The sequence below is a fragment of the Silurus meridionalis genome, chromosome 20 (assembly GCF_014805685.1).
Source record: "Silurus meridionalis isolate SWU-2019-XX chromosome 20, ASM1480568v1, whole genome shotgun sequence".
NCBI lineage: Eukaryota > Metazoa > Chordata > Actinopteri > Siluriformes > Siluridae > Silurus > Silurus meridionalis.
Genome location: NC_060903.1, coordinates 11,806,980 through 11,829,000, shown reverse-complemented (window position 1 = coordinate 11,829,000; position 22,021 = coordinate 11,806,980). Strand labels below are relative to the sequence as shown.

The 22,021-nt window shown below is 39.9% G+C and overlaps 1 protein-coding gene across 1 annotated transcript; it reads right to left on the bottom strand.

Moving 5' to 3' along the window:
* Positions 1-1,207: 1,207 nt before the first annotated feature.
* On the bottom strand, positions 1,208-17,979 carry crsp7 (cofactor required for Sp1 transcriptional activation, subunit 7). The gene is made up of 3 exons (XM_046876773.1): positions 17,656-17,979; positions 5,290-5,364; positions 1,208-4,398 (listed from the first exon to the last, which is right to left on the bottom strand). The coding sequence occupies exons 1-3, from the start codon at positions 17,725-17,727 to the stop codon at positions 2,797-2,799; spliced, it is 1,749 nt and encodes a 582-aa protein (XP_046732729.1). The 5' UTR covers positions 17,728-17,979; the 3' UTR covers positions 1,208-2,796.
* Positions 17,980-22,021: the final 4,042 nt, after the last annotated feature.

Below are 22,021 nucleotides of genomic sequence, written 5' to 3'. Positions count from 1 at the left end.
ATGCGAAGCCACAATAGTGGCCTTACAGATTTAGAGGCAGTAACATGAACACAGGCCATGGCAATTGTCACATCAACTACTGTAAAGGGACCAGATATCTGGGCTGGTTGCTAAATGTAGTGACGATTGTTTCTGCTTTAAGACAAACCTGTTAAAACTGGGTTTCAAACAAAATTTTCAAGTTCATTGAAGGGAAGGTTAAAGAGAAGTCCAGCATGAGTAAACTAGGGGTAAAAATCCTATTATTCCCCAGAGATAAAAAAAAATCAGCACTTACATGCAAGGCTTTGTTTTTCTTCCTGTAGAAAAGTGTGAAAGGTACCTTCTAATAAATAAAGAGCCTTTCTGGACAAAGCTTTCTGCTTATTGGCTTACCTAAATAATAATAATAATAATAATAATAATAATCATCTCTATGGTCACACACTGTGGGTAATAATGAGGTAATCATTAGAGCACTAGAAATTAGGTTTCCAAACTGGCCAAGAAAACCATTTGTGTAATTTCCTCATTACCAAGCAATCTTGGTCATCCAGTATATAAATTAAATGAAAGCAGAAAAACAGGCAAAAAAATGTAAAAACTATTGGATTGTTCATCAACTATTTGGAAGAACACAAAACTGTCTCAAGATAAACATGAATAGAACAGTCTTTCAAAGAAGCAATCATTCTAGTGATCATTATGCAAGTGACTCATTGTGATTAATGCTGCAGTTGAGTTTATAAAGCTAGAGAAATACATGCAATGTGCACTGACCATCAGTTATTGTAAACAATCTGATGGATTAAGAGGATTTTAATGCTGCATAAACACCGCATAACTGCATTATAAAGAACTTTAAAACTGTGGAGGCATGTATAAGAGAGCTAAAGTATATACACATTAGTAATCGGGAATGGACAATATAGTACTGGCCTATAACAGTGGAACAGCATCAAGCGGATCCACTGAGGAATTTTATTTTGTGAAAATGTCTGATTAAGAGCCAGATCCTGATGGGAAAAATTTAATTGATAAAGTCTATAGTAAAATACATGCAGTAGAGATATACTGCATAGAAATTCACGCTTTATAAGACATTGAGTAAAAACAAAAATGATAAAATGTAAAAGTTTAACTTGGAAAGCTCTTTACCATAATAATAATAAATAAATAAATGAAAAACAAGTGGTTATTAACAGAAACGATACCAGGATGGCCAAGGTTCAATCAAATCATTTATTTTCAACAAACGAGTCATGTTGAACACTGAACAAAATTATTGATCAACTAATTGATCAGAGGAGTTTGCCATCTGGTTTTATTGCAGATTCATGATACCCTTAACAAGGGTTGAGCTCATTGCTTCAAAAACAATGTGTATCCCTGCAATTTCTGTCATGATTTTAAGAAATATGTTGTACTTTTCAAGTTAAGCTAGCTGAAGCCATTCCAATTTCTTTTTTTCTTCTTTTATTGACATTAAAGGCACATTGGTATGAAAGTAGCAGAGCACACAGTGTTTGCAAGTCTGCAGCAAAATGACTTTCACTGCCTTTAGAAAATGTTATGAAAATGAAACAAACCAGATTTAATTTAAAGGGAGGGAAGAATTACCATGAGTTCAATATAACTACATCTTAAATTAACTGACACGTTTATGAATGTGAATGATCTTCAAAACAAAGAATCACCACTCATTTTTCAATGTGATCTCACTAAACAAACACTTAGCAACATTGTACATGGACTGAAATAACTATATACAGACATGCAAATAATGCACATATAGGAGAGGGGAGGGGGTGTGTGTGTGTGTGTGTGTGTGTGTGTGTGTGTGTGTGTGTGTGTGTGTGTGTGTGTGAGCGCAAGAAATAATGGGGCTAGAAACAATCATACAAGCGGGAGGAGGGGAAAAAAAAAAAAAAAGATCAAAATACTCTACATTCCCAAAGGCTCTTGAAATGAAACTGTGTCCAGTAAGGCAAACAACATCGAAAGGAATGGTAAGGAGTACATTTCCAGCATTTAAACATTGTCTTTAAATAAAGAGAGGCGAACTCTCTACTGCCACTTTTCAACTGTGGCATGAAGCGAAATAAACATCTTTCTTTCTTTGATATTTGAATAATTATCTAAGCAAATATATTTATTATACTTTTATTCTTTCTTATCAAAGATGTCTAAAAATAGATTTGCTTCTCTCTTATGGAAATCACATACACAGGATAAACTGAGAACAATGTAACATATGGAATGTTGGTGGCTGCATTGTTTAGCACGAGAAAGAGAGATGTGCACACGCATGTCCATCACAAAAAAAACCCCAAAAACAAAGGAAAGTGTGATGATGAAAAGCCTTAAAGATATTTGCACATCTTGGCCGATAAACCTTCTGGTAGGAAAAAATGATCAAGTCAAATAAATAGATGCATACATGATAAAAAAAAAAGTATAATTTATTCTTTAAGTCACATAAAGCTTTTTTTTTTTTTTTTGTAACTGCCAAACAAGTTTCAGACTTGCTTTCTAACCTGCACTGCTTAGTGCTCTGACTCCTATACACACTGTGCAATAACCAGCCCAGGTACTCTGAGCTATCATTTACAAATCTAGTTTGCAAATTCTTGTTGGTAGCAGCACATTACAAACAGGACATCTATTGAATTATCTTTTTTTTATTTAAGAAAACCGAAGAGCCCCCTTTTCACTCCAATGATCAGAAAACTTCAGTACTGAAAATAAAGTTGTTCTGACATTTTTTTTTACTCACAGTGGGGGCAATGAAAACCAAAAGCCATTAGAGCTGTTTCCTCAGTCTAGACAGACATACGGCAGGATATTCAATTTGGTCTCATCACCATGAGAATCCAAAGATATACAATCTGTCCAATCAAACCAGCTTCCCTTGGTGTCATAACAGCCGTTTACTCCTGGCCAATGCTCTTTGTCTATTCTGCGAAGATCTTCATGTGTTACCTCTCGACTCACACCCGGTAGTTCAGTGGTCAAGCCACTAGGGACTAAAACATGAGTCTTTCTTAATTCTCTAACAGCGTTCTCCTCTTGTTTCAAATACTCAGTCATGAAAAAGTGTGCACCATGAGTCTGAGCTCCAGAGGAAGTTAGAACATTGCTCTGAAGACTAAGGTATGACTGAATGATCTCGTTTCGAGATAGCTCTTTCCAGTTTGTTTGCTGAAAAGGATTTTGAGCAGTCGTGGGTGGCTTCTGTTGGGGGGTCTCAATCCTTGGGGGTTCGAAAATTGGTGGTCCCTGGCATTCCTCCTCCTGGTGGGATTCCTTTGGAGTGAGGGGTTTGATTTGTCTCGTCACTGGGTCAAAAGTCAATCTGCGCTCTTTTAAGCGCACAGGCTTTGTCCTGTCCTCTGAGGCCTGGCCTTGAAGATTCACCATGTAGTCCCTGGACCTGTACTTCTTTCGTTTTTTGTTCAAGGTCACACTTTCTGAACCAGCTTTAGAAACCTCAGGGGAGAAATTGTGTCTGGACAGTTCTGAAGGCGCCTGTGCTGTACTGTTAAGATGTGATTCAGAGGTTCTCTCAATAGACCTGTTGAAGGGAACTGGGTCCTCTAGATCCAGAGTTAGACGACCATCAGCGTGAGACATTTGATTTGGAGAGGTTAAAGGCAAAAGAGAGGGCACTTGGGCAGAATTATGAGATGGGCTCAACAAAGTCCCTTTTGATGCATAAGCTGAAGACCTCTTAGCCACTGTCTCCCGAGCTACACTACATGGACTTAATGAGAATTGAGGGCTACTGACTGAATTTTTTTCACCTCCATCTCCTTCTGTTCTTGACTGCTGCTGTAACACTGAAGTTTTGAGTAAAGATGAAGTGCTGGGGAGTCTGGTAAGCCCTGGAGAACTTGGATGAGGCTTAACAGCATTAACAGGGATTTTGTTTTGTTTGTCATTGTCAAGATGCTCTGGGCAGGTTCTATCAGAAGGTGCATCATCATGTTTTTCTAGGAAAGGCTCAGAGATGCCACTATATCCATTTGATGGAGGGGTGGAAGAAAATGTGTGCCCATATGTGAATGTTTTGTGCATTTTACTGGGCGGATGTGGACTATCCCTTTGGTCCCCCCTGTGTTTTCGGTTTCTAGACTTTTCCGCTGTAGCCAAGTAAGTATTGTGAATATCAATTCTGTTTTTAAGCTCTGGAGATTTTTTGCTGGGTGGGGGAACAGCTGGAGGTGTGTCCGTTCGGCATGGATGAGAACTGCCATTGGCTGAGCCTGGGGTGCCCTGCACTCCTCGGGAAGAAGCATCATTCTGGCTGGGCTCAATCAGTTTCTGCCAGTTTCGAAGGAGCTTTTTGGCACGTTTAGCAAGGTCTTCATCTTTCGTCTTCTTCCTGACATCATTAATAAGCTTTCCCAAGCGGGTTTCCTGCATTTAAAGAAAGAAATTGTAATTCCTAAAAACGCAAAAGTGTAAATCACATTACCGTCACATGAGCAATGATTCTAAATATAACCAAAGCAAATTTTCTGACTTACAATTTAAAATTTGGTTAGAGAAAAAAAAAAAGTTTCACAATCTTCTTATTTATACAGCCAAACAGTTAAGGGCTTTGCATCAAAGGCTCTGCAGCAGAAGCTCGGTGGTCCTGGTAATTGGACAATGACAACCACTGAGCTACCCTAATGCTTTAACACTTTTTTTAAACATATACATTAAATGTTCCAAAACAAATGTTCAGGCTTTAAACAATTTTAACAGAACAGATTTATCATAAAGTATAAAATAATGACTGAAGCCATACAATGTAAAGGAATGTGCATTATACATTTTGTCATTGCACAATGAATAGCCCAGATATCTAAGAAAGTTACTCTCTACTCAGATATCCTTTTTAAGGTTACTTTTACCAAGATACTTTCATGATGTAAAAAAAATAGTGCAAATCAAAGTCATCTGATCGTCAGTCAATTTGACTTGTATACAAAATATTACATTTCCAACAATTATAATTTGTAATAAATAAATGGATGCTGCATTCAAGAGGCAATGTGGCCAACACAGCTTTAATGTATTTGGGCAGTCGCTACATCACTAGGGGGTAAAAAGCATTTTTGCAAATAACTCGAAAAAAAAATGACTGTGGGTGTGAATACCAGTCATCATCATTGCTGTTTTCTTGTTAGTCATACCCAGTACCAAAATATGTGATACCAAACATCCCATTTTAAAGCTTTTAATAACAGTGATAGTCGTTCATGCACATATCCAAATGTTTTGCAAACAGTATTCACAGAGGCCAGTAAGGAATATACCAACCTCAAGTGCTTCTTTAGTGATTGGAAATTTCTCCAAATTGGTGATAACATCAAGGACTGCAACCATGTTACATATCTGTTGGGGAGAAAAGATCTGTTTTTTTTGTAACGACAAAATAGACAGGTTTTTTAAAAGCTGAATAAATGTAAGATCCTGTTATGTTCTATGGCATGTATAGAGTACATGACATCTTAAAAGAAAATGACCATATACACTTTATTTTTAACACTTTTTTTTTTTTAGAAATAAGTGATCAAAATTAGAAAGCATTTAAAAACAATTAACCAACTATACACAATAGTTTAATGAGAGTGGTTGTTATACAAATTATTCTTATTTAAGCCTGACTAAAAATGCTGTAGTGATGCTGAATCAGCAATACTCCAAGTTAAAGAGCTTGACTGCTGTAACTGCCAGGGTTAGTCTATGATAGGGCTGGGCGATATGGCCAAAAAAAAAAAAAATCCCAGATTTTTTCACAAAAAATCCGATTTGCGATTTAAATCGATTTTTTCCCCCTGCTTAAAATCAATCTGCATATGACAAAAAAATAAAAATAAAAAAAAGTTTTAACTTTATTTAATAAAGTTTATTTACCCTTCTGGGATTATAACTTCCACCACCCGTACCGTAAGTGTACGATTGGACACGCAACACTAAACAAAGTGCGGCTGCTTAACCGTGTATTTTCAAGATGCGGCTGTCTTAACTCTTAACTCTTGGGAACAAGTTCTTCTCTGCTCGCTGCCATGTTGTTTGTGTATCCTGTATGGCAAACGCGCGGGGGGAGGGGGGCGGGGGCCGAGTTGGTTCGAAACTATGGAAGCCCAGAGGGGAGCGTTGGCGGACATTAAAGAGAAAACCGATTTTTATTAAAACAGATCGATGTGAACTACACATTCGAGTTAATTGATAAAATCGATTTATCGCCCAGCCCTAGTCTATGATCTGTTTTTCACCACCTCGCAATTCTCACTTTTTTCCCCCTTGCAATTGCAACATTATTTCTTATAATAAAATTTTTTTTTAGCTAATCGGGCACCGCCACCCCTTCTGCAGTGCCTGAAAGCTTTACACATTGAAAATTAAATGGGCTACAAATCAATTCAATCACATGGTATCAAACTAAGCCTCCGATCCCTGGAGAGAAAACTCTAACAATCAGCCCTGGAGGAGGCTAAACAAGACCGATGGATCAGAGGAGCCTCGTTCATACACCAACAGGTTCAAACTTTAGACCGACAACATGGATACCGGTGGATGCACCAGAAATGTTGGATGTTTATTAGAAATCAAGTCAGAATTGTGAGGATTGAAGTTGCAATTATGTAATGAAAAAGTAATGAGTAATGAGATTTTTTTTATGATTTTTGATTTATATACAGTGTCGATGTCCTAGGGGGTCGCCAAAAAGCATCGAGGTAACCGATGATCGAGATAAACGAAAATCAATATGGCGGCAATATATTAACGTGCTTGAAATTTCTTTATGTACATGATGTGCGTTAATAAATTAGAATGTGCATGCACGTGTTTTTGAAGGGTTTTTTTTTTTACACAACAGCGTTGCCGCGATTTGTTTGATGAAGGCATGCTATAAAAATACATACAGTACATGTTTATCTGTCAGGAATCCACCTGCCACGCCCCCTTCGGCCCCCTTCAGCGTGGCAGTTGCTTTCTCGGCCGCTTTCTCAAATATGGTGCTCGTTTATCATCACCACCAGCTCCTAATTAAACTTCCACACTCTCACTGTCCGTTATTGATGGTATATGTTGGTTCACGGCGGTCGTTGTTATCGCTCATGCGTTTCCCGGTACGTGCCTTCCCACCGGCACTCTCTCAACGGCTGCCCTTTCTTCCCAAAGCCGTGCCGCGCCCCTACTAACACTACGAACACTAGCACTAACTAACAGCAGAGATTCACCAGTATACAATACAACACCTGTAGCATCTGTAAGCCTTGATTTTTCCGCCACTTCCGCGAGTTCTTCTGCGGCTGCACCGAGATAACCGACGTTAAATGGCAAATTCCCCCAATAAAATGTAACTTTCAAAAAAGGAAACAAATTACTTGTTCATTTAGTATTGAGCGTTAAAGAAAAAGAACTTCTTATCCGATTACTTAAACGGTCGAATGATTGGTAGAATACTCGATTACTAAAATAATCGATAGCTAAAGCCCTAGTTGCAGCCACTCCAACAAAATTATTTTTAAAGCCCACAGTTGGACAAACAACTAAAAACATCTGATTAATCGATTATCAAAATAATCGTTAGTTGCAACCCTAATTCTAACAGTACAAATTGTAGTAATCATAAGCTTTATCCACTGTCACAATTATGAGGGGGTCCTTGGAAAGTTTTCTCCCCTGTAAGGGGTCCCTGGCCCCCCCTAAAAAAATCTGAACCCATCCATGTGCTCTGCATTATTATCAGATCTAGTTCAGACAGCTTTACAGGCAGGAAAACTAAAGGGGCTATTTGACAATGGAAAATCAGGTTTACAATAATTAGATGTTTTGAAAAAGGAATTTACTTTGTCTAACATATTGGGTCTTTTGCCCAATGTATTTCTTTTTTACATAGTAGTTACATCTGGATATCTTCGTAAGAAGCCAGCATAACAAATGGAGCAGTAATTACATTCAGTCTAAAATCAGAGGCAATATATGGAGTAAAAGTTTAATCTTTTGCGCAATGTATAAATTTAATGGAGGTCACTGTCAGGCTAGATCCACCCTGTAGGCTATATGAGCGACACACAGATCTAGCATTGAATCAAACAAGCAGCAATTGTTTTTGGCACTATAACTTCTACTATAAAACTCTATGTATACACACATTAACATGGGATTCTGCAGAAGGTTAAATCTTGGCCAGATTCGCTAAACAAAAGTTGGCCGTTTTCTAGAAAGTCAAACAAAACTATTGCCATTTGCTTTAAACCAGTCCTTACAAAACGGTTCTTTCAGCTAACCAACAGTTTTGAAAATGCACATGGTAAGTTTTCAAAACACAAAACTTTCTCTATACATTACTATTTGGGGATTGGTTTCTGCTGACTCATATTATTCCACACAAACATCTCTAAATATGCTTTTGTCACATGATTAATTAGCAGTGGTCATTTGAACAAGACACCTGTATAGACATCAGTATAGATACCTGTCAAACTGTTTTTCAGGGTTTAAACTATATGGAAGATTGGTCAAGTCAAATTTCATGACAACTTTGCATTAAATATAGCAGTTTCATATAACTGATGTTCGGAACAAACTGCTCCACATTGATAGTTCACTCTACCTAAACAAACCAAGAAGGAAGTGCAAACTAAGGAACCGTGAATGTTTATTACAGCTCACACAATGTAAGCAGTATTCTATGCTAAACATACATTATTATATAACATGGGTTAAACCGAGAACCATGTTCTGAACAAATCAAATTTACGAATTTAAAGGACTCTTAAAAGTGACTGGCTGATTAATTATTAAAATTTTTTTTTTTTTTTTTTTAATAATTGTTTCTAAGAAGTGTTATTAGCCATGAAAGCACTGATTGCTGGTGATTCAATATTGGATCATTTCAAGCATCTGATTTTGAAGAGTTTATGCCAAGCAACGGTATAGTAAGTGAAAGACATTTGGTGTATCTGCTACTTAATAATTAGCAGCTCCTCATTTTCTATTTACCAAAAGAGAACCTAATTTTCTATTTAACTTTTGTTTCCCTAGACATGAAAGCAAAAACTTTCACTAATCACAAATTTCCAGGCTGAACATCAGGAGCATCCATGACTGCTGCCATCTTAGTTAAAGCTAACTGATAAGGTCGTCCGAATCAGTCAGTAAGTGCAGTCATAGTGTCTGTATGGCCAAGGGGAATTCAGGAATGAATCTGCAATTGGGCACGTCTCTTCAAACCTCAGGTGTTTTTAAAAGAACCTGATACTTGAAGAGCTCAGCTGCATCAACAGGGAGAATGTTATCATGGGCTAGCTTTTAAATGGGCGAACTCGCCAGGGTCACGACGGGTGAAATTTGGAATTGTTGAATGCGAGCCCCCGATAGGACGTCTCTGGACATACAGTACTCTGAGGCCGCCCTATCGAAGAAGGATATAGCAGATTATAAATGGTATCAGGCTATGGGCTTGCCTTGTAGGCATGTGTGTCTGCTTCTGACTAAGGATCTCTAAGTGGCGCTTGGGTTCCGCAGGGAGAAGGCTGTGGAATATAGGGCACTGGCTTGGGCACCACTGCTACAGGTGGTCTATAAATGGTTCTGGGTAATGCGACTGGAGTCTCATTGACCTGCTGTGGTTGAGGAGCTGTTAAAGATGACTGCTGCTCTACTGTTAAATTCTGCATATCCTTATAAAGGATCCGTAATTGTTGGACTTCCTCCTGAAGGGCCATCTGAGCTTCACGTGGTTGCCTATTTTTCCTCTCCAGATCTTGAAGCTTCGACTTGTGCCTAATGGGTGTGGGTGCAGCCTCATTATCTTGCAACAAAGGCGGTGTGGTGAACCACGGTCTACCCGGGTGTTTGTCAACATCTGAATAAGAAGCACTCATAGCTCCAGCGGCTGCGTCAATGCCATTACCATGTGAACTTGAAGGAAGAGAATCACCAAGATCGGGGGGTAATGCACTAGATTCATCTCTTATTGTGCTTTGCTGTGGCTCCTCTTCTTGTCCATGTGAACGCTGCATAGGATATTGCACCTCATACTCTTTAAGATAGGCTGGGGCCTTGGTTCTGCGTCGTTGGCGAAGGCTCTTGCAGTAAGGTTGCTCTGACATCATATCCCTGTTGTAAGCACACTATCCGGCTCAAAGGACCAAATGTTAGGAAGTTTATCCAGTGTACGCTGATCAGGAGATTGTACTCAGTGTTTTACTGTTTTAGAAAAAATACGGTATTCAGAACACTTAAACGTTACTACGTTTAGGGATGTAATCGTGTGTGGTGCAATTCTTGCTGTGACTGAATGATGACTGCTACTCAGTGTTCTGTCCTTTTAAGCGCTTGGTGGAGGACGGTGCACTGTGATGTCACGGAGGTAACTTAGCATGAACTGTAAACTGAATCTCCCTCTAGTGGTGAAGCGTGGAAATACAACTAAAGGGGAATGCTTTCCTACAACACTTCAGTAAAATACAGTGGAACCCGGTTATGTCGATGTCCTAGGGGGGTGCCAAAAAGCATCGAGATAACCGATGATCAAGATAAACGAAAATCAAAATGGCGGCAATATATTAACGTGCTTGAAATTTCTTTATGTACATGATGTGCGTTAATAAATGAGAATGTGCATGCACATGTTTTTGAAGGGTTTTTTTACACAACAGCGTTGCTGCGATTTGTTTGATGAAGGCATGCTATAAAAATACATACAGTACATGTTTATCTGTCAGGAATCCACCTGCCACACCCCCTTCGGCCCCCTTCAGCGTGTCAGGTGCTTTCTCGGCCGCTTTCTCTGAAGCTCCCGGATTCAATCGCGCACATATGGTGCTCGTTTAGCATCATCACAAGCTCCTATTTAAACTTCCACACTCTCACTGTCCGTTATTATTAGTATATGTTGGTTCACGGCGGTCGTTGTTATCGCTCATGTGTATCCCGGTACGTGCCTTCCCACCGGCACTCTCTCAACGGCTGCTCTTTTCTTCCCAAAGCGCACCGCGGATTCCCTCCGATCCTGCCGGTGTTCATTCTATGCTTTTGCTGCTCATCCCACGTTCCGCGCCGCCAAGCACTGCTTTCGCCTCCCGTTCATCGCATAACATTTAACAACAAAAGGCATATGTGCACTAACTAACAGCAGAGATTCACCGGTATACAATACAACACCTGTAGCAGCTGTAAGACTTGATTTTTCCGCCACTTTCGCGAGTTCTTCTGCGGCTGCACCGAGATAACCGACGTTAAATGGCAAATTTTCCCCCCTTGTGCTCGAGATATCAGGATTCGGCGACATAAAAGAATCGACATAACCGATAAAAAATGCTAAGACAAAGCGAGAATTTGGCGGTTCCACTTCAAAAACGTCGACTTAATAGGGTTGTCGAGATAACCGAGGTCGAGATAAGCGGGTTCCACTGTACTTTCGGCTGAGCTCATTACAATGGTATTAGTGATTTGGAACACAAAAATAAGTGGCAGAAAATCTTAGTCTTAGGCCCATGAAAATCTCATGCCCATAAACGTTTTAGTTTCAATGTGGGTGTGTATGCTGCCCATTCAATACAGTTTAAACCTTGATAAAAATCTGATGGTAGACACTAGGGATGTCAACGATTAATCGACGATCGATTAATTGTCGATAAATATTTTAATCGATAAACCTTATCGACGGTCGATTAAGCATGATCACCATTAACGTACATAGTTTGAGACGTAGGCAGCTAGCTGGTTTGCCAACCGCCAAAAGAGGACGACGCACGCGGCTTATGCCAAAACATGTAAAGTACAGCAGTTGTTAAGGAAAATGAAGCGAGCACGCAAGAGTTTTTTTTGGGCTCATTTTATTTCAAATGGTGATAATGTTAATTGCAAACATTGTGCCTGTGTTTTAAAATATAATACATCAACGAGCACCATGTTTTATCATTTGAAAAAAGTGCATCCAGCGGTTTCCGGGACAGGATTTGATTCGACACAGCCAACAATAACCTCCATTTTAGCCGGGAAAAGGTAGGAACTCAGAAGGCAGAAGAAATAACTAAACGACTGTGCAAAATGATTGCAAATGACATGTTGCCTATAAGCGTCACCGTAACAAAAACTTGCTGACATGGACACACGCTCGCTACGATTTCCGCTCTATGGAAGTGCGCTCCACTCAGTCGCTAACCGCCCGAGCAAGCGCTCCGTTAATATTCCGCTGACGCTCGCCGTAAACCAGTTCCAGCTCCGACATAAAGTTTTTCTAGTAGGCCTAATTGTTTACTGTTTGTACCAAAATTCTTTTATAATTGTCTAAAATTATGCATGCTGATAAATAGCAATTATGTTTCCAAACTAATTTTTTAAATTCTTCTTAATTGTATTAATTGTATTAATTAAAATGTATTAAATATATTAATCTATCCTTAGCAAACATTCCTAAAATGCAAAAACTAAAATAGTGTATTTGATTTTCATTCACTTTATTTCCTGAAAATAGCTGCCGTTGTTGTTCAATAGAATATTCAAAATAGGCTCATTAAAACACAAACGCACACACTCACACGAGATGAAATGTGCGTAGATCTTTACAAAATACACATGGATTATAAAGCATGTGAAAAGCACACACAAGATAAAATGCACTTAGAACGCTTGGATTATGAACTGGGTTGAGCGGCGGTGGAATCTTCAGAAAGGCGCTCTTAAGGAAATATTACCACTCCGCTTCGCTCAGCTCATATGCCAGAGTGCATCTGAGACTGCGTTATATTAGTCATTGTATTTGAATTAAATAATTATATAAAATGATCAATCGATTTATTTTATAATCCTACTAGCCTTTTATTTACAGTAAAAACCCTTTCCTTTGTGGGAGGACGCTTGCGTTTTTAGTGTCATTGCACAACAATTCATGCGATAACTACTGTAGACGCATCTTGCAGTATGAAGGTTAACGATTAATCGATCGTTAATTTAAACGACGATCGATCATGAGAATTTGTCGAAATTGACATCCCTAGTAGACACCTACACAGTCGCCTGTGCGGAACTGTGTGTTCACAGATACTGACAGCAGTATAAATAAGCCCTTACATGCCCAACATGAGAGTGATGTAGGGCTGAAACAATTGCTTGAGTAATTAAAATACAAAATTATATTGATAATATAAAAACAATAAAAATATTAATATTATATGCCTCAATGTTGCATATAGACTATTTAACTACACATGGAGTACTGTTTCCACACAGACTATTATACCTGATGCACCACTAACTAAACTCTGGACAGGTAAACACTAAAGACACTGCAAAATTAAAAAATGGAGGAACAGGGAGGAAAAAAAAGCAAGGGGCGAGGAGAAGATTCAGAAAATGACAATGTTTCCTAAGTTTGGGATCGTTTTATATATTTGTATTTTGATTTAATATGGCAATTAAGTGCACTAAATAGGTTTAGTTTTCACAAATATTTCTGTATGCTTTGTTTGGCCCGATTCTTCTATACAACTCAGAAGTAGCATCATGTGTGTTGTATAGAAGCTTGTTTCTATACAAAAAAAAAAAGTTTGCCTAAATCAGCCTTTTTTTTCTTGCAATTCTGACTTTTTTCCTTGCAATTTGAAGTTTATTTTATAGTAAACATACAACATTCCTGGTGCATCCATGTTGTCGGCCTAAAGTTTGAAGCCGTTGGTCTCCTTTGTTTCATCTTAGGCAAACACAGGGCAGGCTTTCTTAGGTTTACCTGTCCAGATCGCTCCAGAGTTTAGCAGGTGGTGAGTCAGTAATAATGATTCATGGGGAACCACAGCACTCCGTGTGTAGTTAAATAGACTAAACCAGGGGTCACCAACCTTTTTGAAACTGAGAGCTACTTCTTGCGTAACGATTAATGTGAAGGGCTACCAGTTTGATACACACAAGTCGAAATAACATACAAGTTCTGAAATAACAAATTTGCTAAATTTACCTTTAATTATGTTATTAATAATAATTCATGATATTCATCTATATCTAGTCATCTATATTTTAATATTGTCATTTTCAAATTTACACCAATGCAAGTGTGATTTAAAAAAAGAATAAAATTAATTTGATGTAGCTCACTGGTAAGTAGAGTGAGCTATTTTTAGAAAAAATGTTGGTGACCCCGGACTAAACAAAGCATTGAGGCAAAAAAAAAATTCTATTTGAATTACTCAACAAATCGTTTCAACCCCAGTTACAATACCCAATTACTAAAATAATCGATCGCTGCATCCCCACCGTAATGTCCTCTGCATCAGATTATAATTTTTGTGTAAAAATGCCACGTGAAAGTAGGGCATAACCAAAGAGCGAAATCAGTATTTGAATACTGGTCCTTTAGGTGGTTAACAATTTGACTGTCCTAAATCAGGAACAGTATAATGGTGGCAGGAGGTGGCCATTAGATTTCTTGGCTTTCGACTATTTTAACACTTAAAACTGTTCTCGGGAGTTACACTTCACGCAGTACATTACAATAATGGTACTTTCACCAAAAGTGTGTGGACATCTGACCAACACAGACATCTGTAGGCCTTCTCCAATCTCCAACGCACACAATTGCATAGGATATCACTTTATGCTACAAAATTACAATTTCATAATTATTAAACATTAGAGGCCAAAACACAAAAAGTAAACAAAGAGTAGTCAATTGAACCATGACATGGCCTGCACAGAGCAATGAACACATTTGGGATGAAATGCACACAGACTGGCCACCAGGCCTTGTCACACTAAATCCTGTGCCAAAAACTCTCAACAAAAAAAATCTAATGAATGACATTTTCTTTTTTTTTTTTTAAATAAAAGTTTTGTTTATCTCATGGCAAAGTTTCAATAAGGATAGGCTCAGTATATCTAGCAGTCCATGTATCAATCAAAAAAAGTTATATTTATATTACATACTTGCTTATATTTAGAAAGCAAGACTTCATATATCTCACACACACACACTATTCACAAAATCTGCTGTTTAATAATCAATTTTTAATAACTAGCTAATTATTTCTCTAGTGCACATTAAAAATGTCACCCAGTTCTGCACATTTTTATTTAAGCTTATATAAAGATTAGCATCCGTTCACTAATTTGATTGGTCAACCAGAGTTTCTGGAGTAGAAATATCTCCTATAACCCCAATGGGAAGCGGTTACTACAGTAGCGTTATAGCCAAATATAATATCAATAAATTACAGACTCTACAGATCAGAGTTTAATGAGGTAAATACACATCAATTACATCAGTTTGCTGGCCAGTTTGGTGCTAGCAAACACTGGCACTGACCTGTAATAATTTTCATCTTGCTGTCTTTATTAGAATTCTGGTTGGTGAAACAGTTCCCGATATTTCAAATGTAAACTCACAATTAGGGACAAATCAACATCGCACAAACCTACAGCCTACCAACGTGTGCCAAATTTCTTTTTTGTTTTTCTTTACATTGATACTTTTACGAGTTCACATTGCTGAGACTCATTTGCTCTTCAAACCAGGACTGTGAAATATGATACCAAAGGAGACAGAAAAACCATGGATAGATATTTTCTTTATCACCAATGTCTCAAAAAACATTTTTCGAATTTTCCAATTTACATCACCATGTTGAAGTGACAGAGATGTGCTGTAACAAAAACAAGTAAGGAGGAGCATGACAGACCAAAATTAACCATAACTCTGTATTATGGTGTGCTTTGTGATGCAGGTTGTATAATTAATTATGATTTTAAATAAAGGGCAGGGTATATAGAAAGTTTGGGTTTTTATTTTAGTGGGTTTCAATGGAATTTACAGTTGGAAAGTTTTTCTTAAAGACCTCTAATGTGTATGCAGCTAGTGTGGACTGAACTGACTTGAAAATGAAAACGAATTAAGTATTTATGCTGCACACTGTGAGAATAGGACTTCACTCACTAGATCAGGGCCTCTGTCCTGATGTGTGACAAGAAACACATTTATGTTTACACACTAGAAAAAGTGGCTTAATTGTCAGGCATTGTGCAAATACACACAGCAATGTTCTTCAGTCTGCAAAGAAGTAACAAACATGGATGAATTAGATGCAATTACATGCAATGTGGAGATAGTTCACACAAAATATGCTTTAAAAATAAATAAATTACATGTTAATTAATTGGTTAATAGAAATGATTAGTATTATTACTGTTATAATTATTATTATTATTATTATTATTATATTAGGGCTTCAGGGTCTCCGAGATTTGTTTCCTGTCAGAGCAGAATCAGGCAGGTAAATAGGCTGAATATAGTAAATAACCCCTGGGCACCAAAGTGTCAAGGTGTGTGTCTCCTGGTGTTCCTTAGAAATGGTCTGATTCCACAAGAACCTCTGAACAAAGCTTGAAAGGCCTGATTATGAACGAATGACTATATGTATAGAAAAATTTGTGAAAATATACATGAAATATTGCAATCACTAATCCTATTAACCGCAACTGAGCAGATCCTATATGAAACACACTCTTGAATCACGAGACCTTAGAGCTGTCAATTTAATCAGCACACTGAAGCTGACTGCTAAAGACATCTTTTATAAGGCAACAAATCCAGATGTAGGAACTTGGTAAAAAACTTTGCAGGCAGGTTAATTATATGTTACCCAAATGTTTAACAGGTGTAAACAGAATGACAGGCCAATCACAATCAAGTTATGCTGTGGAGATTTAATTTAATTGATCAAATACAGTGTGTATATAAACACAAACTCATGGGTTAAATCGAGTGTCATATTTATATCACACCATAATCTAGCATCAGTAAACAGGGTTAATACAGCACTGGCATGAATAACAAAACCTGGATTTTCTTTTAATCTCTTCCGTATGGAGTCCTACATGGCAGGACAGATGGGTGTCAAAGTAGGACAGCTAGTTAACAGATAAATCTACTATCCAAATCTCAAATAGCACAATCTAACAAAACTTAAATGAGAGACTTCGTCGACACTATGTGTAAGTAAATTGTGTACGTTTTGTTTTTTTATAAGCAGCCCAGACAGAATTAGCTTTGACTTTTTACTAGCTACATGTGTAGGGAACACCGTGACTAGCTGGCATTAATGGCCTGCTTAACATTTAATTATGCTGATGATTACTTACCTACAAAATCTCATTATTCTATATATTTCTGTAAACTGTGTTACAGTGTCACGTTTTAGTTGCTTTTACAACTAGCCTAATTTTTACTTGACTTGAGAAGCTAACTGGTGACCTGTTTCGGTGGATGCAGTTAGCAGAGTTAGCGCTAGCTAATGTTAATTATTGTTTAACTTAAAGACTATGCATAAAAACTACAAGCGTGTTAGTTAATATGAAAACAGTGTGAATGGGCAGTTATTAGTCAAAGATGCTGTGTGTGAAAGCTTGGGGCGATGAAAGTAAGTGTAGTAAGCAGGCTTAAGGAGACGAACAACTTCGTCGCTGAACTTCGGCTAGCAGTTAGCCGGATGCTTCAACAGATTAACCGGCCATTTTATTTTACAATAAACCGAGTCACTACTGACACCGCTGTAGTGTTCGTCGCATTTACGCAATTGTCTGTAATTGCATTTTCAGAAAACCGGACAACTATGAAGTCAGAGCTTTAAAAAAGGCAAAACAACAAAAGTCCGGCTAGCTAGCTAGCGCGCTACTCACATTGCTCTGGCTGTCGATGGCCTGCAGCAGCCGCTCTCTCATCTGCTGCGGGGTTGCGGAGGCCGTTGTCATTGCCTGGTCGGTGCGAAGCGGCCGACGGGGGAAAATCCTCCGAGTTGAAGGGTGCGCACACTGCACAAACTACAGCTCTTTGTGGAGATTCGAGGCGTATCCTATCCGCATGTTTGTTATATGACTGTTAGTTGAAGAACTCTTCAATCATGTCTGCCGAATAAGGAGGATTTAGCCAGCGCTCGTGTCCGCTCGCTACATCGCGCTCCGAGCCTCCCCGATTTCATCAAGCGAATTGGATCAAAACGTCCCCCCCACCACCCCCAAATGCATTATGGGAAATCTGAGCTCTGAAAAACGTCATTACGCAAGCGCGCGCGCGCGCAAGCACGTCGAGTATTTTTGCTTAACGTAACGCTGCGTCCCGTGGCGGTGTTCCAAATGGCGTAGTGTGTAGTGTACATTCTTCTCGTGAACCCACCAGTTCAGGCTACATACACATAGATCCTCGCTTACAACAAAGCCACTAGTGATGGTACACACCCTAAAAGTACCTGGGCGATCCCCTGCTTTTTTTGGTCACGCTCATATCTAACCACAATAACGTACGTCATATTACTTTTATACATATTATATGTATACTTACTTATATTATACTGCCCTGGCATGTGAGAAGAAACACATTTGTGTTTGCACACATTCCTGTTTGCAAAGATAGAAAAAGTGGCATTGTGCAAATACACCAGATATGTCACACTCAAGGCCCCTGTGCCAATTCCACTCCACAGGTCCATTACGAACAGACAGACAGACAGATAACCCTAGATAGATAGATAGATAGATAGATAGATAGATAGATAGATAGATAGATAGATAGATAGATAGATAGATAGATAGAACTTTATTGTCATTGCATAGTACAGGTACTATGATCGAAATGTTGAGCTATTTTATGAGTTGCTCAGTAGCTCCAATTTTTATAACACAAACGACTGTATAAGACTGTAGAAATAACATTACTTATAATCTTACACTCCAGTACTCATGTTACCGCTTGATCTAAAACACGGTCTTGCAGGTCTTGAGGTTTAGGATATGGCGAGTCTCGGCATGGGTGACCCCCCCTGTTATCGAGCCTTTTATTGCCAGACACCTCAACCCCTCTCAAGGCGGGCTGCTTGCCCCACCCAAGCCTGTCCTACCAGGTAGGATGGATCGCTTCTCTGCGTCCATTCATCAGGCTTCGTACAAAGCCTTGGCTCTTTTAATAAGAGCTCTTAACGTCTCCTCGCTGTTGTCTGCATATCTGGCCGAACTCCCACTCGATTTGGGACAACAACTGGGGAAATGTTGTCACCTGATTCCTGGAAGGAGATTGTTACAGTTAACGATCTTGTTCTCTGTAGTGCCCGTCAAGCTGTCCAAGCGAGCGGGTGCTCTATGGCTTTATCAGTAGTTGGAGAATGCACGCTGTGGCTTAATCTATCCAGTCTCCCCGATAGCGAGAAGGAGCGCTGGTTGAGCCTGGACAGGCTCTTTTTGGCCCTGCCATTGCGCTAATGCAGCTGCCCTGCGATGATAAGAATTGTGTCTTCGGAGGAAGCCAACGCCACGCCAGATGCCCTCTGTGTGGTCACCTAATGCACCTGCTTTGGGACGCCATTCCCACCATACTGGCAGAACCAACAAACCGTGCAGGAAACCATCGGCTCAGCAGAGTGGCCCAACCCCTGCTAGGCTATGGGCTAAAATGTCTGCAGCAAAATAGCCCCCTCACCCTGCTTCTTCTGATCCTAAATGTAAACAGCCAGCCTGATGTTTGGCCAAAGGGGGCTTTTGGTCCACGTTCATAGGCGGCCAGCCCTCCAGACACCTGTTCTGTCCTCCATGTTTACCCGTTCAAAAGACAGAGGCTCTCTTTTGGCAGTGTAAGCCTCCCTCCACCCCCCCACGTGATTGCCGATCTCTATTTTGCTCAGGTTTCACTGTTCCCCGTGTCGTCAGGGTGTGTTTCCCTGTTCCAGAGGGGAAGGATGTGAGAAAAAGTGCACAAGCAGTGTAACCACACAGCCCCCTTCAAACTCCTCTCACAAATTTAATAAAGGCTCAGGCCCCAGTGTTTCACAAAACACACAAAAAAAAGCTAACGAATAAAATGAATTTGTTTCTGAGAGAGAATTTCTCTCTAGGCCCCTGCATGTCGCCCCTATTTCACCCAGTAGATGGAGCCATTGAACCAGAGCCATCCGGCCGGACTGACGCTAGGCAGTCCTCCATGCGTGAAGCCTGAAGCCTCAGCATCCTGATCCAGGATGCTGAGAAGTCACGCGACAGGTCGGCTGTCTGTTTCAGCCCCCGAATGGGTGATTCACACAATCAGACTTATAGAGTTACTTACAGAGTTAAGTTTGCCAAGGCACCTCTGCCTTCAAACGGAGTTATTTCGTCCCACACAGACAAAAGCTCCGTTCACATTCTGAAAGACGAAATCTCACCCCTCTTCCAGAAGGGGGCGGTTCGAGTTGTAGCCCCGCACCTAAGCAAAGAGGGCTTTTACTCTCGCTATTTCCTGGTCCCAAAAAAGGATGGTTCTCTCCGTCCTATTCTGGATCTCATAATGTTGAACAAACATTTGAGGAAATACAATTTCAGAATGCTAACACGTGGCTCTTGGACGTTCAGTTAAACAGAGCAAAGTTCTGCTCAATCGATCTGAGCGATGCTTTTTTCCATATAAGCATCTATCCTCCGCACATGAGATTCCTTCGTTTCACCTACAAAGACGCGCTGCTGAGAACAGCGGGTCTCAACATCTTGACATACATAGACTATTGGCTGATTATAGCCAATTCAAAAGAGAAAGTGAATCGAAACACTACCAGTGTCCTCGCGCACATCACAGCGCTCGGTTTCAGAGTCAATGTAAGTGGAAGCAATTTCACTCCCGCTTAGAATGTCATATTCTTGGGTGTGTGTGCGCCTGTCGCAGAAGCGCATTCTCTCCCTCATGAATTGTCTCTCGCAGTTCAGGGAAGGAGCATGGGTACAGTATCGCACATGTCTCAGATTACAGGGTCTAATAGCTTCGGCTGTCCATGTCTTGCGTCTATGCCTTCTGAGAATTAGGGCTTTTATTAAGTGGACCTTATCTCTTCATGTCAGCCTGTTGTGCGATCTTTGACATTATGTCATGGTGGTGCGCACGTGCACAGCGACCCCTCTCTGGGCGATCATGTTGCAGAAAGTGGTTCAATTCAATTCAATTCAATTTTATTTGTATATCGCTTTTAACAATGAACATTGTCTCAAAACAGCTTTACACAGATAATGTGGTGATTAAAAGTGAATATGTTCTTTATAAGTAAGTTTGTCCCTGATGAGCAAGCCGGTGGCGACTGTGGCAAGGGAAAACTCCCCAAGATGGCATAAGGAAGAAACCTTGAGAGGAACCAGACTCAAGAGGGAACCCATCCTCATCTGGGTTGCACCGAATGTCCATTTGTAGCAGATATACAATGTTGCGGGGTACAGTGATGATGATCAGAAGCGAAAAGTAGTCCTGAGTCAGTGTAGGAGACTGTTGACATTAACTACAGTCCAATCTATCCTTAAAGCGTCCGTTCTTACTCCGGATTTTTGTGGAACCGCCTAAGGCGTTGATGAGAAACCGTCCCAAGTTGCACAGAGTGGCCTCCAGTCGAAGAGAACACTATCCAGAGGCAGGCCTGGACGAAGTGGGAAGATTCACGGAGGGGAGAGGGGCAGGAACAGTGGTCACCGGAGCCTCAGGAGCATGTTTAACTCGACCGAGAAAGAGAGAAAGAGAGAGAGAGAGAAAGAGAGAGAGAGAGAGAGAGAGAGAGAGAGAGAGAGAGAGAGAGAGAGAGAGAGAGAGAGAGAGAGAGAGAGAGAGAAGAGGGTGACAGGAAGAGAAGGATATGGATTATGTGTCCTTATTGTTGTAAGAAAGTTAATATCACTGTGCAGTTTGGACTCCGGCTATGGCAGCATAACTAAAAGGGAGAACCAGAAGGTAACACAGACATGAGGGATCTCTGGGATAAGAGGCGACCCACCACACCACCGTCAACAAACCTGAGTGAACGTGTGAATGTGAGGGGACGACAGCATACAAATATCCCAGTTCACCAAACACTCTATATCCATGTTCCCTCCAGATCTGAGCCTTTACCTAAGAAAAAATCTACTGATCAAAGGCTTGACTAAATAAATAAGTTTTCAACCTCGACTTGAACACTGAGACTGTGTCTGAGTCCCGAACACTGATTGGAAGGCTGTTCCATAACTGTGGGGCTTTACAAGAGAAAGATCTGCCCCCTGCTGTAGTCTTTGT